We start from the raw sequence: 17,622 nt of genomic DNA, 5'->3' as shown, positions 1-17,622 counted from the left end.
AAACCCACAACCCGCTCTGATACTAAAATGCAAAATGTAAACAAAATTACTAATATTCAAACATACATTACAAAACATATTTAACAAACATATAAACAACATAATAAAATACATAACACTAAACAAAATTTCGATATTAGTAAATTTCGATATTAGTAACATACATACCTTAAAAAACAATATTCTGTCTGTCGATATTTTACACATCGATATTCTATACCATCGATATTAAAACTTTGATATTAATGTATATCGATATTTTAATTTCGATATTTTGTCTCACTACCACTTGTAACATGAATCTAATGACCTTACATTTTATATTGATTTGTGTACACACGTTTAAGGTTGCACTGTTGATTTAATACTTCAAAGTTATCCTGACTACGCCTGTTTACATTCTGCATAAAATACTGTTTTCCATTGTCTGCTTGCATGTCTTTTTCTTTGCAGGTACGTTCACATGGTTAGTTAGTTTGAGAATAGATACAACACTGTACTAGTGATAGAGATGGAGAGCCTGAGAAGAAGACCGTGACAAGGAACTTGGAGAGACAGAGGGTTAACTAAAGGGTCCTATCCTCACTGTTGCAGCGCTGCCGCCTAGGTGACCAATCAAGGACAATGTTGTTCCCATGTGCACTGGCAGACAGTTCATAAATGTTGCTGCTTTTAACATAAGAAATGAAAAGGACACTGGAACCCCTGGTGATGCGAAAAGAGGGGTGTTGCTCAGGAGATTTTTGAGTTAAAATCTGGTGCTCACACTGTCTGAAGGAAGGTAGAACGTTTTCCTTTGGACCTGATAGGTTTAGACCTCTATGCTTTCTCTTTGATCCTTTGTTGATTGTGGCTTAGGCTAACACTCAATTCCCCTGATCCAAGAAGACTCTTGACCGAGCTTCTGAGATGCTGACACCTTCCCTTAATTCCTGTACATTCCCGCATTTTCCTATTTTTCTGCATTTCACTGAAATTGGAGACCTTGTTAGATTATTAAACCATCCTCTTAGTTTGGAGTTTAACTTAGACGATCTTAGACTTTACTCATATATAGAAGCTAGAACGAGAAACTCTTCACCGAACACCAAATCTTGTTATTGATCTTTTGTATTGCTGTGACTGAATTACTTGTTGCCTTATAGTGATTCGCCTAAACTTTTTTAGGAGGTTAGGTTTTCCGGTTGTTATTCTGTACCTTTACAGCATGCTGCTGCGAATTGTGTATTCTAACTAGCTTGACTGCTAATTTGTAATGAACCTTCTTAAATATAGTCACTCATTCCTGGTCCTTATTGTGTAGGCAAATGGGTTAAACTATTAATTGAAATGTATTCATTTAATGTTAACTCCCATCATCGCACGGGCAGCAAAGAAAAGATTAATCGGAGGACAAATAGTAAGTGGGGTTGGCCCAGTGCGCTTGATCAAGTTACTGTCCAAGACAATATTGGCTACCTTTTGCATTTGTAAAAGAAGGCCCCGCCTACACCTCAATTCGCTTCCACTTTATTGCAGTCACATCCTACATGCAGAATAGGGAATATTAATCTGTCTTTAGAGTTCCTGTTATTAAGGCCTTCTTGGAGGGTCTTATATAGACTTAGAGCCTGCCGTAGCAGGCTCTACCGGCCATTAAAGGCCCACTTCAGCTTTAAAGGACTAAGCTGAAGGTGAGGGCCACTAAAAAGGGAGCGGGCCTTTAATGGTCGAAAAAGCCCACTACGGTGGGATATAAGGCTAATAGAACCTTCCACCCATAGAGGGCAGAAAGTTCTAATTTGTAAAACAAAGTTCTCACGGAGCCCGAGAGGGTTGAAATCCCCTCAGGCTCCGTGAGGCCTTTGTTAAACATTGGAATGTTGATGCTCTGGGCTTCTACTGGCCATTAGAAGTCCCGAGTACTCAATTGCTTTCAAAGGAGCTCTCAACATTCCAATATTCTAATGAGGTATATGCCCCCTAGCGTGCCTTGAACTCCCATGTGGAATCTCAATATAGTTCTCACAAGGCTCATGGTAAAGGTGGCTTTCCTGATGGCCATAACATCACTCAGGTGCATTAGTGAACTGCAAGAGCTCACTCTCATGAGCCCTTTATCCAGGTCCATAATGACAAGGTTGTTCTTGGAACCAATCCTAAGTTTGTTCCTAAGGTTTTGCTACTCTTCTACCATAAACAAACTTATAGAGCTCCTAGTCTTCTTCCTGCCATTGGTTCCGATCACGGAAAGAGTGCTTCACATTTTATGTTAAAAGACATGAACAGAACCAAGGGGGTCATTAGGATGTAGGGCGTATCGCCACCGCATGCATGGCGGTGACGTTCAGCCCTACATCCGTCCCGGCCCGCCACCCATTTACCCCCGCCACATGAGTATGGTAGTATGGCGGGGGTGCCGCGGCGGAAGGGAAGACCGTCTGCCGCTTTTCCACCCAGCGGAAAAGGGTTTAATATGGTGGCGGTGTCTGCTAAATACCGCCAGCCATATTAGAATGGGGGTGGAAACATGTCTTTCCATGGCAGCATTGCTGCCACAGAAAGGCATGCGGAGTTTCCTTACGGGGGCCCATTGCGGCCCCCCAGGGAATCTGGGGAGTGGGGGGTGCACACGGGGGGTGCCTATGGTATCCCCTACATTGTCATGGACATGGTGACAGGCACCTCGCTGTGCCTGTCACCTTGTTCATGACAATGCACGCAGTGTATTCCCAGCACTGTGAACACCGCCCGCCACAATGCTGGGAATGGCGGATGCCACTGCCACGGTGACAGTGGCATCCTAATCGTTGGGGTGGGACTGCCGCACCACAGGCAGTCGGTCCCAGCTCAGCTCGGGTGGCGGGCGGATGGAAGTCCGCCCGCCATCCTAATGGCCCCCTAAGTCTTTCCGTAAATACCTGTACCTGTTCCTTCCAAGGTGCGCTTCATTCATAAGAAAGAAGCGATCATGGGTTTCTTAGAAAACATACCACTATCAGATATTTGTAAGACAGCAACTTGGTCAACACCACACACCTTTACCAAGCACTACTGTTTGGATATCTAGTCCCTCAGCAGGCCATGGTGTGCCAACCGTTATTAAGAACCTTATTCTAGACATCTCTATCACCCGCAAGCTAACTACAGCTACTGGAGGGCACTGCTTTCCAGTCTATGCTAAGCATGTGTATGAACAGCCACACATGCTACGAACGGAAACACTTCTTACCCTGTAGCCATCTTTTTACAGAGTGTAGTGCTGTAGATGCACATGTGGCTGCCCTCCTGTGTCTTGTTTCACGATTCTTGCTTGCTGTATTTCATTGCATAGTGCACCTTTCACACCATACCTATATTCACACTACATACATACAAAGCAGTCTTACTTGGAATTGGTGCCCATTTGCAGTATACACCAAAAGGAGGAGTGACTTGAGCGGTTTCTTGGGAGAAAAACAACTTGCAATGTCGGTGCACAACACTAAATGGCAAGTGTGTGCTAACCATGTGAATCTACAATACACACTTTGAACAGATACTTACAGGTTAAGTAGCATTTTCCTTCTTCGCCGTTTTTTCCATTTTCGATCTCAGTTTCACTGACAATATTTTCCTTATGAAAAAATTCCCATCCTGCAGTGTTTTCACAGATCTTCAAATCCCGATGGCGCTTACAGCTATTGTTACCTCCCATCTGCATGACAGGGCACTCAAAATGATGGTTGAAAGTGTTCTTAATATTCCAGTCTCCATATGAGGCAGAAAGTTATTTTGATCTAACTTCGTGAATATGTGAATTAATTAACTACAGGCTCACCATGCCTCTTTGTCTGGATTTTTTTTTAAAATTGAATATTTCAATCTTATCTCATCAATGAAATTTCTGAAACTAAAGTTCTTCCCTATGCTGCTTAAAATTCGGAATCGCATAAATAGAGGACACCTTCAAAAAAGTGCATGCTATAGTCACCCATTGGTGTCACGTTGTGCCGTCTGTTTATGCATGTCTGGTGTTCTTATGATGGAACGTGCCTATAGCAAATCTTGACAGAAGAGCCAACGTGCAGAAGGAATGGTCGCTTCAGTCTGCGGCCTGTTCCTGTAGCTTTTCTTAGCGACACATCCGTCAGCTCCCAAAGCATGAAGTCAAAGGTGACATTACGTGACCCCTTTGAGACACCACATTTCTTATCCCGGTGGAGACGCAGCTCGGTTCTAAAGATATACCCAGCGGCTCTTTAAACCTTTTGTTTCTTCATTCATTTGCAGCTGCCGCTGCCAATCTTCTGTGACGTGTTCGCTCCCGACTCAGCTGTGCACTGCCTTCTGAAAACTCTTAACAGCCGATCATGAGGGTTTTGTTACCCTGCGTTTCTGCAAGTTGTTTCATTATTATTTTGGCTGTTTGTTTCCAACGCTCCAGTACCTTTGGTTAAGAACCCAGCTCGGATTACTTTGCACGGTGGCACATTTTCATTTGCCTGGCACTCTAGTCCTTTTTTCAGTGACCTGTTTCATCTAATGTAACCTTTACTGGAGGACTGTTTTTTGCTTTTAGTGTTCTCTATCCTTAGCTTTTCGTTTCGCCTGCCAAACACACACCTGCCATCTTCCATTTTTTTTTACTGCGTCAAGAGAGCTGGTCGGAACCTGAGGGCCTTGGCACTCAGGGGCATATTATCAAGGGGGTTTATCTCCGCTTTTTTGGCTTTAAAAGCCAAGAAAGCGGAGATAAAATTATCTCCCTATTACCTAGCCGTCGCTAACACCAGTTAGCGACAGCTAGTAGGAGATAGCGACCATCTTGGGCCCCACTTTGCATGTCAGTGATATTTATCACTAATGACATGCAAAGTGGGCGTGCCAAGATGTTAGCGACTGGAAACAGTCGCTAACATCGCTATCTCCTATTACCAACTTTTGGAGATATTCGCGCTAAGCGCGAATATCTCCAAAAACTAACACCTGCCCTGAGCAGTTCTTAGCCATGTTATCCAATGGGAGGTGGATAACATGGCTAAGAGCATTAGCTCGGTAATGCATGAATATCGCTGACTTTTCAGCGATATTCATGCATTGCGGCCATTTTTTATCGCATTTGCGATAAACCTTGATAATAGCAAGGTTTATCTGCGATAATTTCTGACGATGCTTAGCGTTAAAAAATTTGTTGCTAAGCATCGTTAGCGATAAATATCGCTTAACGTTGGTAATATGCCCCTCAGTCTCTTACTGTCAGTGATCGAAGTGGAAGGAAAAACAGTAGGGGAACTGTGGGCAGAGAATCAGAGGGCGAGAATAACCAGAGGATTGGATCAGTGGGCGGAGTCAGAAGTGTAGCTAGAATGAGCAAAACAGTATTTATTTGGCATTTCACTGACCAGTTGAACCATATTATGTTATTTAATTCAACCAATGGATACACATGTTTATTTAAGGTTTAATACGAATTATTGACACTTAAGTACATTCATAAAGTGGAATATGTTTTCAATTACAGAATATCCCACATATGGTTACAATTGTAATCACAAGCAAGCCATTTGTCTCCGAGCCATGCAGTTTCTGTCACCAGCACTACTCCTACCTTTACCCACAAGAGCAGTTCAAACATGAATGGCAAAATATCCTAGTTTGCTAAGTTTGCCGTCTTGTACAATGTATCTACCTGTTTTAATTTATTTCCTTCCCACATGTAGCCGGGACATTTGACTACGTGTTTTCTTGCATTGTGTATTCCCTATTTTACCCAATTGATCCCTCCCTTACCATCGCTTTGTACACCACCCCTAATACTGTAAAGTGCTCTGATACCCTCATGGGTCTGGTTAGCGCTCTATAAAACTATAAAATAAATAAATAAATAAATAAATTATAATTAACCCTTTCCATGCTGGGCTGATTCCGCCGCTGTGCGGTAAACAAAAGAACAGGGCGGGACCGTGACGAACCCCAGCCATCATCAGCACACGAGCACCGTGGAGCGTGACGGCTGGGGTTCGTCATCAGCATGGAAGGGGTTAAGGCTATGCCATATTTGCCACAAAATACAGGATCTGCTGCACAATCTGAAATTTGTAACTAATACATTGCTTGTAGCTCAAACGGATCAAAAGTTACCAAAAAATGTGACTTGTGTTGCTTCAAAGTGGACAGCCCTTTGTAAAGGTTGACTGATCGCCTTTCTCACTGCTGTATGTTACACTGGTACTAATAAGGCAAAATTTTTCCAGAGAATGTTAGCATGTGTAAAAATGTCAAAATAGTAAACTATCAGAAAATATACTGCATTACGCTGCAGCCTTTTTTGAATGCATAATTTAGTCAACACAGCGACATAATTTTGTCCTCCTTTGCAGGCAGCATAATTCCATTGACCCCAAAGCAGGCAGCACATGTCAAAAGTGCTTGTGCATGAAGCAGTGAGACTGTGAAGTTTGCATACTTAGTTTGGTGTGTGTACAAATCCTGCATTGGCGATCCCTGGTGAGCTGCAGCTACTACTGCTGAAACAAAGCCAATGGAAGTACCAATAGGTGAGGCGGACAGGCCTTAAGGGCAGGGGCGGGTTTAAGGCTGGTGGTGCCCAGTGTGGCAGTGTTTCTTTGCACGCAGATCCCTGCCCTATCTGGCACTTACTGGCCTTGATAGTGAGGTCTGCCTTCTGCAGAGCCTTCAACACTTTCCTATAACTGCAGAGCACCCGTGACCAGCACCCTCACATCCCTGCTAAGTACACTAGCCTCAATGTTCAGGCAACCAGGCAATCCGTATCTTCAGACACCCGCAGGGGCATTCTGAACGAGACAGGTGCAAGCCTACTCAAGAAGCTCACACTACGTAATGTCCCCACACACCTGTGCAGTGCCCGACACACAACTGCATAATGGGTATATTCCTGTATGTTTCAGTTGATGCCCTGCACAAAAGGTAGTTGCTCATGAACCCACTTGCCTGTGCATCAGAGGCACACACCTCTAGTCACACACTGGTAACCACGCTACCGAAGAAATAGTGACTCACCCGATCGGGGAACATCACATGACTGCGTAGTCAGGTCAAAAAACAGAACGTTGCAGTCACACAACTTGAATCACTCACACAAAAATACGAAATCAGTGAGTGCTTTTGCCTGAAAAGTTAGGGACATGACTAAAGGGCTGGAAGGGACCCATTTCAATGTCCATTGCTTATAGCCTTACAAAATCTTAAGCAGTAAGGTTTAAAAAGACCACATCCGTGAACACAGAGCTGCGGTACACATTTGGTTTTCCACTCCACACATCAATCAGGCATTGTAATACCTCCAGGATTGGTGCACTTCCCCACCCGGGGAAGACTTTGCCTATAAAAGAAAGACAAGAAAATGAAATGAGCGCTTCAATGGCAAACTCTGGAAAGTGACACTAATGTAAATATGTTTGGGTGTGAATAAAATCAATCTGGCCACTTTACGACCCCTCTGACTTTGCTTTATTTAGTTATTTATTTATTTATGTTTCATACTTTGAACATTTTATTCCAGAGTCTACACTTTGGAATAAGGAAATGTCAGTAAAAGACATATCTGAAAGAGACAATTAGTTATAAATTCCTTACCTTGTGAATTACCCCTAGGCGTCAGACTGGATCCGGAGAATTTTTTGTCAGCAGTACCGCTATAAAAGATGGCGTCGGTCGGCTCTGCATTCATCGTTGGCGTCATGGTCGCCAGGATGAAGTCATGGTAGCTACTTAGGTGCCACCTTCGGGCGCTGACATCAGTTCTTTCTTTTTCTGCGCCAGCCTGCGCAGTTCCGGGGAGAACAGTACCTCCAGTCACTTTTAGCCTGACTTTTTGCAGACTTTTGTGAACGCCATTTTTGAGTCTTCGACTCCTGGTGCACATCAGGGATGCCTGGTTTCAAGGCTTGCGGTTCCTGTCGAAAACTGATGTTGGTGACGGATCCGCACCACGTGTGCCTGTGGTGCCTGGAACGCGACCAGGATTCCAAGTCTTTTTCTGGCTGCCGGACCATGAATTTGAAGTCTTTGCGGGAGCAGTTCCCAAAGCTTCTCGAGGCCCTGCAGTTGGCTCTGTGCTGTTTGAGATCCCGGTCATGCAGGAGGTCATGGGACCTGTCGCTGAGCCACCACCACCACTCGTCTTCGAAGTCTTTGCACTCCTCAGGTAAGTCAAAGCATTAGAAGAAGTCGAAGAAGCATCGTCGCTTTTCGAATTTTCCCCGTCCATCAGCCAATGCAATGAGGGATGCAGGTGGTGCCCCTCCCGCAGCTCAGCGTAAGAAGCCCGAAGGGTCGGCTCCGAATTTCCCTCCCTTTTCGGGACCCGGAGCGTCCCCTGTTCAGCTTCGAACTTTCTATGAAGCGATGCATGCCATCTTTGTACAGCTCAACTCCGCTGGCATGCCCTCGGGTCCTGCGGACTCGGTTGGGGGCCCTGGTCCTTTGATACCAGTGGCTTTGGCACCACAGGGGCCCCTTGCATCCAGGCCTGGATCCAGATCAGCACCGGTCGACCTCATAACACCTCCACCAGTGTTGATTCAACCAGCACCACACTCGCAGCTGACGCCGGTTGTGTCCCCAGCCGGCGTTGACCCCGGCCTCCATCCCGCCGTGGGCACGGAGTCGGACTGCCGTCGACTGACGCTGGATCCGGCGCCAATGGTGCACCCTGGTTCTTTTAGGCCAGATAGGCAACCAGAGGAGTGTGAGGAGGACTGGAAGGGTTCTGGAGACCCTTTAACTGACCAGTTGGAATATTATCTGGGCTGGAGAGAGGAGTTGGGGGATGCCAGTGGTTTGGACACCTCCCCAGACCTTGACATGTTGTCTCCTGCTTCCATGGCTACAGAGGAGGGAGCTTCTCATGCAGTGGTGTTGCGTAGGGCGGCCGAGGCTCTCAACCTCGAGCTACCTACGGTGGCGGTCAGGACTAACCTCCTGACAGAGGTGCTTCAAACAGCAGCGAGCTCTTTCGGAGCCCCTGCTGCCGTTTAATGAGGCCCTCACTGACATCCCTTTGGGCACCTGGTCCAAGCCCAACACAGGGGCTCCTGTGGATAGGATTATTGCCCAACGCCACCGCCCGGCCACGGGCGACCCCACTTTCCGCTCCCAACACCCTATCCCTGAGATCTTGGTGGCCCAAGCCTCTACATCCAAAGGCTCATTCCCTAACGCACCACCTGATACGGAATCCAAGAAGCTGGACCCTCTTTGGAAGAAGATGTTCCTCCAACTTGGGACTGCGGTTGGTGAACACCACATGTCTGTTGGGCTGTTACACACATTCTGTGTGGGATACATTTGCGCAGGTGCTGCCACGGTGCCTGGAGAAGGCCCAGGTCGTGCTCTCCCATGCAGTCACCGAGGGGCGAGACGCAGGCAAGTTCACCATCAGATGTGGACTGGATACCGCCGACTCGCTAGGCAGGACGATTTCACGATTTCAACGGTGGTAGCCTTTCAACACTACACCTGGCTGAGGTCAACTGTTTTTTCCGGGGATGTCCAAGCTACCCTTAAGGACATGCCTTTTGATGGCCGTCGCCGGTTTGGCAACAAAGCACACAATGCGCAAGAGCGCTTCAAGGACTTTCGGGCTATGGCCAAGTCCTTGGGCCTCTCCATCACCCGGCCTGCGCATTCTGCTTTTTGCCCCTTTTGTGGCTACAGAAGGGGTGCCCCACCGCGTTCCGCCAAGAGCCACAGGCTGCTGCAAAAAGAACAATTGATGGACAAAATGCAGAACAATGTCATACATTCACCCCAGTACAGGGATCTGGCCCTGAATCCATTGTTTTTTTGCTTACCATGCCATTCCAGTTTGGACACAGCCATATGCAAATCAGTCTTGACCCTGTGCCCAATGGAGCAATCAAGCCCGAACTGCCAGGCCAGGTCCTCCTTGGACTGGAAACAAGCATCATAGGACCAGTTTCGGGCTTTCAGCCCCCATCTGCCAGGATAGCTTGACTCCAGTGGCATGCAGTGCACAGGACTCACGTCTGGGCATACCTGTCCCACTCAGGGTGACAAATGCAAAAAGAACAATTGAGGACAGAGCCACTGGCTGGCGCAAACTGTTCAGCCCCTGTGCAGCCGGGGGCGTGGGACCCACCTCCTTGGGTCTAGGGGCCAGCGAGTGGGCCAGCCTACTACCACTGCACCCTCTGCAGCAGCCTCCAAACCCTCCTAGTCCAACCTTTCAGGGCCACCAACTGCCAGTGGGCGGCAGGATTCACCATCACCTCCCCCACTGGTGCACAATCACGTCGGACAGGTGGGTTTTACAGATAGTCCGAAGGGGCTACTCCCTCCCCTTCGAAACTATCCCTCCATCTATGACACCTCAGCACCATTGCATGTCAGAGGATCATCTGGCCCTTCTCCAACAGGAAGTTTCAGCTCTCTTGGCCAAGGGAGCCATTGAGTGAGTTCCTGCCCCAGAAGTAGGTCGTGGTTGCTATTCCCACTACTTTCTGGTGCCCAAGAAGGACAAGGGCCTTCTTGGATCTCAGGAATATCAACCGCTTACTCCGGAAGTAGAAGTTCAAAATGTTGACGCTAGCTCAGGTCTTGTCTGCCCTCGACCCTGGAGACTGGATGGTAGCGTTGGACTTGCAGGATGCTTACTTTCACATCCCCGTCCTACCAGCCCACCGGCGTTACCTGCGGTTCATGGTAGGCCACAAGCACTTCCAGTTTACCCTGCTCCCCTTTGGCCTTACCAGCGCACCTCGGGTGTTCACGAAAATGATGGCGGTGGTTGCAGCTCATCTGCGCTGATCAGGGGTTCCGGTCTTCCCCTAGCTCAACAACTGGCTGTTGGAGGCTGACTCGCCCCAGGCAGTCGTCTCACACCTCCAGACTACGGAGGACCTCCTGCACTTGCTGGATTCCCTATGAACGTGCTGAAGTCACACCTGACTCCCTCTCAGAAGCTCCTCTTCATCAGAGCGGTTCTGGACACAAAGCAGTTTCGAGTTTATCCTCCCGAGCAGCGAGTCCGGGACATTCGGGCTATGATTCCGATCTTTCAGCCTCTATCCTGGGTTTCGGTCAGAATGACCCTGAGGCGGCTGTCCTCATGGCCTCCTGCATCCTGCTGGTGGATCATGCAAGGTGGCATATGCAGGCTCTGCAGTGGGACCTGAAGTTCTAGTGGGCACAGCATTGGGGGAAGCTGGTCGATTGCATTCAGATCTCGGAGGGCACTGCACGTCAATTGCAGTGATGGCTAACGAACCAGGATTGGGTCAACGGCAGATCCCTCTCCCTTCCCCAACCGGGGTATGCAGTGGTGACCGATGCATCACTTCTAGGGTGGGGTGGCCACATGGGAGAGGCGGGAATCAAAGGCATCTGTTCTCCTGTGGAGTCTGGGCTCCACATCAACCTTCTGGAGCGTCGGGCGATCCATCTTGCACTGAAAGCATTCCTTCCCTGTGTCCAGGGAAGAGTGGTGCATATGTTCATGGACAACACCACAGCCATCTGGTACTGCAACAAACAAGGTGGGGTGGTGTCGTGGACCCTATGTCAAGAGGCTCTCCATCTCTGGACATGGCTGGAACATCAGGGCATATCCCTGGTGGTTCAACACCTGCAGGTTCACTGAACGCCAGGGTGGACAAACTCAGCTGCAGGTGCATGATGGATCACGAATGGTGTCTTCACTCGGTGGTGGTGCAAGGTCTCTTACAGCAGTGGGTAATGCCTTGGCTAGATCTATTCGCCACCAAAGAGAACGTGCAATGTCAGCAATTCTGCATGTTGGAATTTCCAAGGCGGCACTCGGTAGGCAAAGCTTTTCATCACGATTGGAGTTGCTGTCTTCAACACGCCTTTCCACCTACACTACTTCGGCCCAGAGTGCTGAAGAAGATCAATCATCCTTGTGGCTCCGGACTGGGCACAAAGAGACTGGTATCCCGAGCTGTTACACATGGCCATCGATCCTCCGATCCGACTGCCTCTTCGGGAGGCTCTTCTGTCGTAGCAGCGGGGGACAGTCCTCCACCCGAACCTGTCCAGTCTCCATCTCCTTGTGCAGAGATTGAGCAGCGACAATTGACAGCCTTCGACCTGCCTCCTGAAGTCTGTGAAGTTATCTTGGCAGCCAGGCGTCCCTCCACTAAGACGGTATATGCCTGCAGATGGAACACATTTGTGGCATGGTACGCAGCAAAGGCTGTGGATCCCCTTTCTGCCTCCTTTTCTGAGGTTCTCTTGTTCTTCCTTTTTTTGGCCCAGCAGGGCTCTGCTCTGGGCACTTTGAAGGGCTACCTCTCAAACATTTAAGCCTTTCTTAGGCTGCCTGATCAGCCTTCACTTTTCAAGACCCCTGTTGTAAATCGCCTCCTTGAGGGCATTACTCATCTTTTTCCTCCTGTTCCCTTCGTAATGCCTCCATGGGACTTGAACTTGGTTCTTACTTACCTTATGTGCGCTCTCTTTGAGATGCTTCCTAACTGCCCTCTCTGATTTCTTACTTTAAAGACTGCCTTTCTGGTTGCCATCACCTCTGCTTGCAGAGTGAGTGAGCTCCAAGCTCTTTCTTCAAAGCGTCCCTTTCTGGCTGTTCATACAGACACGGTTGTCCTCAGAACCAGACCTTCCTTTCTTCCCAAAGTGGTTACTTCTTTCCACATTGGTCAAACCATCACCTTGCGCACCTTCTTTCTGCCTCCACATCAAAGCTTGCTCCTCTGTGGCAAAGAAGGAACCTCCAGTGGGATTACGCGCCCATTCCACAAGGGCGACGGCAGCTACCACTGCTTTGGGACAGGGAGTCCCCTTCAATGATATCTGTCATGCAGCTACGTGGGCATCTCTGCACATGGTCAAAAAACACTTCTGCCTGGACAGCCAAGTCTGGAGAGACAGCTTCTTTGGCCCTTCTGTTCTCCAGGACTTTTTGGTGTGAACCTGGTTCACCGACCCACCTGCGGGGTTGGTATTGCTGGGGTATCTAATCACAAGGTAAGGAATTTATAAATAATTGTCTCTTTCAGGTGAACAAGTTACTTACCTTCAGTAAACAATATATCTGTAAGAGACATAGATTAGGTATAGATTCCTTACCGCCCCACCCATCCTCCCGGTTCTGCGAACTGACTTCTAGGGTCAGGGAGTCCCTTTCAGGGCCCTAGTTTTGTGCACCAGTGGTCAGTGTCTTGCATGGCTCTGCGCTTCTGGCTTGGAATGTCATGTAAACGAACTGATGTCTGCGCACAAGGGTGGCGTCTAAGTAGCTACCGCAACATCATCGCGGCGACACTGACGCCAACGATGAACGCGGAACTGATCGACACCACCTTTCGACACGCAAGGGTACTGCTGATGAAAAATTCTCCGCATCCAGTCTGACACCTGGGGGTAATTCATAGGGTAAAGAATCTATAACTAATCTATGTCTCTATCTGATATATCATTACCGAAGGTAAGTAACTTGTTCTTCCAGGAAGAGAGTTTTTTATTTTTGGATCCATTTCACAGTGGAACAAATAAACGAAAGGAGGAAAGAGGGTGAGAACCGTTTCTTGAAGTCACAGTTTTCAGTAAATAGGAGCTAGATGGAAAGAGAGGGAATAGGAGGAAGAAAGAGGGAGGGGGCAGCTGTCAGTGGCAAAGCAGAAGTGGACACTGTCCTTGTCTTGGCAAGAAGGAAAAGACAGATTCTTTTTCCTTCTCTGCCATCCCCTGTCCCCGAACGGACAGGACCTCCAAGCCTTATCTTTAGGATTTGGTGATTTCTGCCGTCCTGGGACGCATTAAAAAAAAGTAGGGGAACGGAATCTTTATAATTAAAGAAGGAGGGGCATGCCATGCCCTGCTGATGCCGCCCACTTCGACCACTGCTTACTGTTCAAAAAATGATTAAGGGGCAGATCCACTGCTCACTGTATCTGGTGGATTGAGTAGCCTCTCTTCTTCTACTTCCCCTACAGTATTAAAATAAAGGCGTAAGACGTCGTCTCCTGTGTCCTGGCAAGGATACACACTCTGAAAAGGAGTTTTATAAAGGTGCCGAACCACTCAAAGCAAGGTTGAAACCTACTCTATGTAGAGTTTTTCAGCTCATCTTTTTACCTTGTGATATCGGCTCTTCAGAGGGTTACTGTGTGAGAAGTGCCAATTTCATGTGACACATGATGCCACTATTGGGTTGACACGTCTGCAACCAAACATCACAGGAAGGTCATTTAGACCCTAACAAACCAGTACAAATGCAACGTTCTCGATTTACTGATCATATTTACTCCTGTGCCATACCACCTGCTGTTCCTCATCTTCACGACCAAGTTAAATCCTGCCTCACAGAAACTGAATTATTGCCACGCACCTTTACCACCAAATGTACATGTGGCCTTTATATGACTCCATATGTGTAGAGAGCAATGTATTCCCCGTCTAGTTGGGTTACCTCAACGGAAGGTAAAAAAAACCTGATTATTAAACCCAGACTGGGCCACAGCTTAAAAACTTGATTTTGCAGCATATTTATTCACTATATAACATTCTTTACAATGTTGCACTCTTTAAGCTACCATGGGACATTCATATTTATTTCCCCAAACTGGAGCTGGGTCTGTGAGCTTTATATACTAGGATTCGTGTTGCAAAACACCTGCAATTCCTGCTATATTCCCACCTTCTGCGAATGCAGACATCTCCCCGAAACCAGAAACTCCAGATGTGTTCCCAAGTTTAGATTATCTGGTCCCCTATTAAGATGATCCCAATGAAGTCTCATGCCTGGTAAAGTGCTAAAGTCTGCTCCATGGAAGCCATTGTCCGGGTTTCCAAATTATGTCTTACATGTCTCTACCAGGAGAAGGAGCTGTGTACCTTAAACGCATCGACGCTGGGTTTGAACTGGATCCGACCACGGGAAGTCACTGAGATGAACTGATTTCTGTACTCACCAGGACAAAACTTGATGTTTAGTATCGGACCAGACTATGCAACAGCTTAACGACTGTTCAAGAGGGTCTTCCTGTTAGGATTTGTGCGATTTATCTTGCTATTTTAAATAGTCTTGTTGTTTTCATACATCTAGGGTAGGGGTTTGGATATTGCACTTTACATGAATTGTTTTCATGTGTATTGTACTGTTTAGAAAATTAGTAGTATAAACTCTTTTATTAATATAATACGATTTAATTAAAGCCTGTGAGGTCATATTTCAATTTTGGTGGCATATGAGTTTACTTTTTGGAAGGGTATTTATGGACACGAACACGAGAGGGGGCGTATGTTGTCTGACTCCAAAGGTGATTATTTTGATCTGGTTCCAAGGTGAAGTGCAATTTTTCTACTGATTAGTAGTGCCCTGCTGTCCCCTTAGTGAGTAACTATATAGTATACCTCCTTCGTATTATCAATTTCCGTACTTGAGACAGTTACAAATGCTAATGAATAAAACAAAAATTGAATCCCTTTAGAAATGGCTTGAAGGAAAGCAAATACCATCATGTAGAGATTCTTTATTTCTTCAGCAAAATTGTTCTGCCTTCTTGCCATAACTGTCAAAGAAACAAGATTCCTTGAACTAAAAGTGCAAAACATTTATTGCAATTTAAGTGACTCAAGCGACGGATTGGTCACGAGTGCTTTAATGTAAAGCCCAAGCGGCATGTTTATTGGGTAAATAAAAATTCAGAAATGGTATAGGTTCATTTGTGTGCATGCTGTACCATCGATCTGAAGAGAGTAACTCCTAACCTGCTTTAAAAATGTCACTCTTATTAATCGGTTTATATTGATCTTAATTCTTATTCTTGTGAATTTCAGGTGTTGTTCACTAATCTTCCCGTCGTGCACGTCTATGCAATCAGCACAACAGCTTCTGCGGACCCTAAAAAGCAACAATTCAGCTTGTATGCCTGCCCTGTGTACAAAAAACCAAGACGGACAGACCTCACCTTCATTTTCACTCTGTTCTTGAAAACTGTGCAACCCCCAGAACACTGGACTCTAAGGGGCGTCGCCCTGCTCTGTGACTCAAAGTAGAGAAGGGGAATCGGAGATCCGAAGCATGCGGCTATACCGCTTGGGCCTTTGGATATCTGCAATATATTCTATTATTGTATTTTGCACAGAGACGCTTAGACTCAACATGAAACGAAAACAACACAAGGATACAACTATAGTCCGAATAACTTGTAAATATTCAGTGGGACCATCTTAAGATAACATTCCTCGTCAATATTATATATCAATTCCATTTTACGCTCTGCCACTTGGATATTGGACGGACCAACGTGCATTTGTTTTTAGGAATCTGTACCCAGTGGCTGCTGGCACGGATCGGGGAAGGGTGGTTGGGGGAGAGGGGCCAGTACGGGCTGGGTGGGGTCCAGGTGGGAGGTAAGGGATTTCTAAATAAAAGAGAAAAAAAATGTACCTTGTCGCTGTGTCTCTCTTCCACTCTCCGACGCATCGGGAGCGAACTGGAAGCACCCAGGCTCCCCTAAGCCAAGCACAACACTGTAATGCAGCATTGTGATTGGTTTGAGCACCATGGTTTGGTGCTTGGAAAAAACAGTAGGAGCCTGGGCATGTTTTTTACCCATGCTGTGTATTACAGGCTGATGGAGAACATGCAAAATGTGCATGCGAGTTTGGCCAGCCCGAGATGGCTGGACAAAAAGTCATGCGCACTTACAGTGTGCCACCACTCTTCCTCCTGCTCCTCTGTCATCAGAGCAGCCCCTCCGTTTGCAAAGCTGATGCAGCAGGAACAAATAAAAGTATAAACACGTTGAGGAGCTGCCACTGTCTATACCACTAAATGTAAGTTGAGAATAAACTCTACGTGACACAATTTCAGGACTTTCTCTTGCAAGACACTAACCAACCCAAATGTGTCAAGGGTTTACGCATGTTGTTGTTTTCTTAAATGTCTAACGGTCATGCTATGCCTCCTGCTAGGATCCACGTTCGAATCACTTTTGGCTGTGGATTTAATAGTTTTGCAAAAACAAGTTATTTAAGAATAGTAAATGGGGAAATGGATTAATTTAACCTAGTGGCAAAGCCAATGGACATGTTTAAGCACCAATGTGTATAGCTGACTTTATAGTGGTGCTAAAGGTTGATACTATACTTTTATATATTCAGTTATGTCTAATCAAGTATTTTAAAAAGGTGACACTCATACAAAGTAGAATACATCATGTCATAGTAAGCATACGACTTGACACTGAACAACATAAAGTGTTTGTAAATGGAGCATTGTGTTGAATAAATATTGTATTCTATTGAAAATGACTGCTGCGTAATTGCTTTTTAATGTGATGCAAATGTATGGACATTTTCTCTCTGACTCTCTTTCCCTCCTAGATATATATATATATATATATATATATATATATATATATATATATATATATATATATATATATATATATATATATATATATATATATATTATATATATATATATATATATATATTACCTACTGGCGATAGCCAGTAGGTATATATAGTTAGGATTTTTTCTCTATGGGATTTCTGAAAATTCTATGTCTAATAACTTTGGCGTTTGTGGACGGAATTGGCTGAAATTTTCAGGAAAATGGCACATTTCGTTTCTGAGCAGCCCCTGAAAATGTCATTTGAGATGTC

At 46.1% G+C, this 17,622-nt stretch overlaps 1 protein-coding gene across 1 annotated transcript in view; it reads left to right on the top strand.

The window, feature by feature from the left end:
- The window catches only part of LOC144828114 (dynein axonemal heavy chain 5-like), a 1,079,012-nt gene extending 1,062,715 nt beyond the window's left edge, over nt 1–16,297 (top strand). The window contains exon 76 of the mRNA XM_078686235.1: nt 15,787–16,297. Within this exon, the coding sequence (XP_078542361.1) occupies nt 15,787–16,005 (219 nt within the window). The 3' untranslated portion in view covers nt 16,006–16,297. The remainder of the gene's footprint in view (nt 1–15,786) is intronic.
- The last annotated feature ends 1,325 nt before the right edge of the window (nt 16,298–17,622 follow it).

Source organism: Lissotriton helveticus, chromosome 4_1 (genome assembly GCF_964261635.1).
Source record: "Lissotriton helveticus chromosome 4_1, aLisHel1.1, whole genome shotgun sequence".
Taxonomy (NCBI): Eukaryota; Metazoa; Chordata; class Amphibia; order Caudata; family Salamandridae; genus Lissotriton; species Lissotriton helveticus.
Note: the sequence above shows the minus strand (reverse complement) of the source record. Positions and strands in the feature narration are given on the sequence as shown.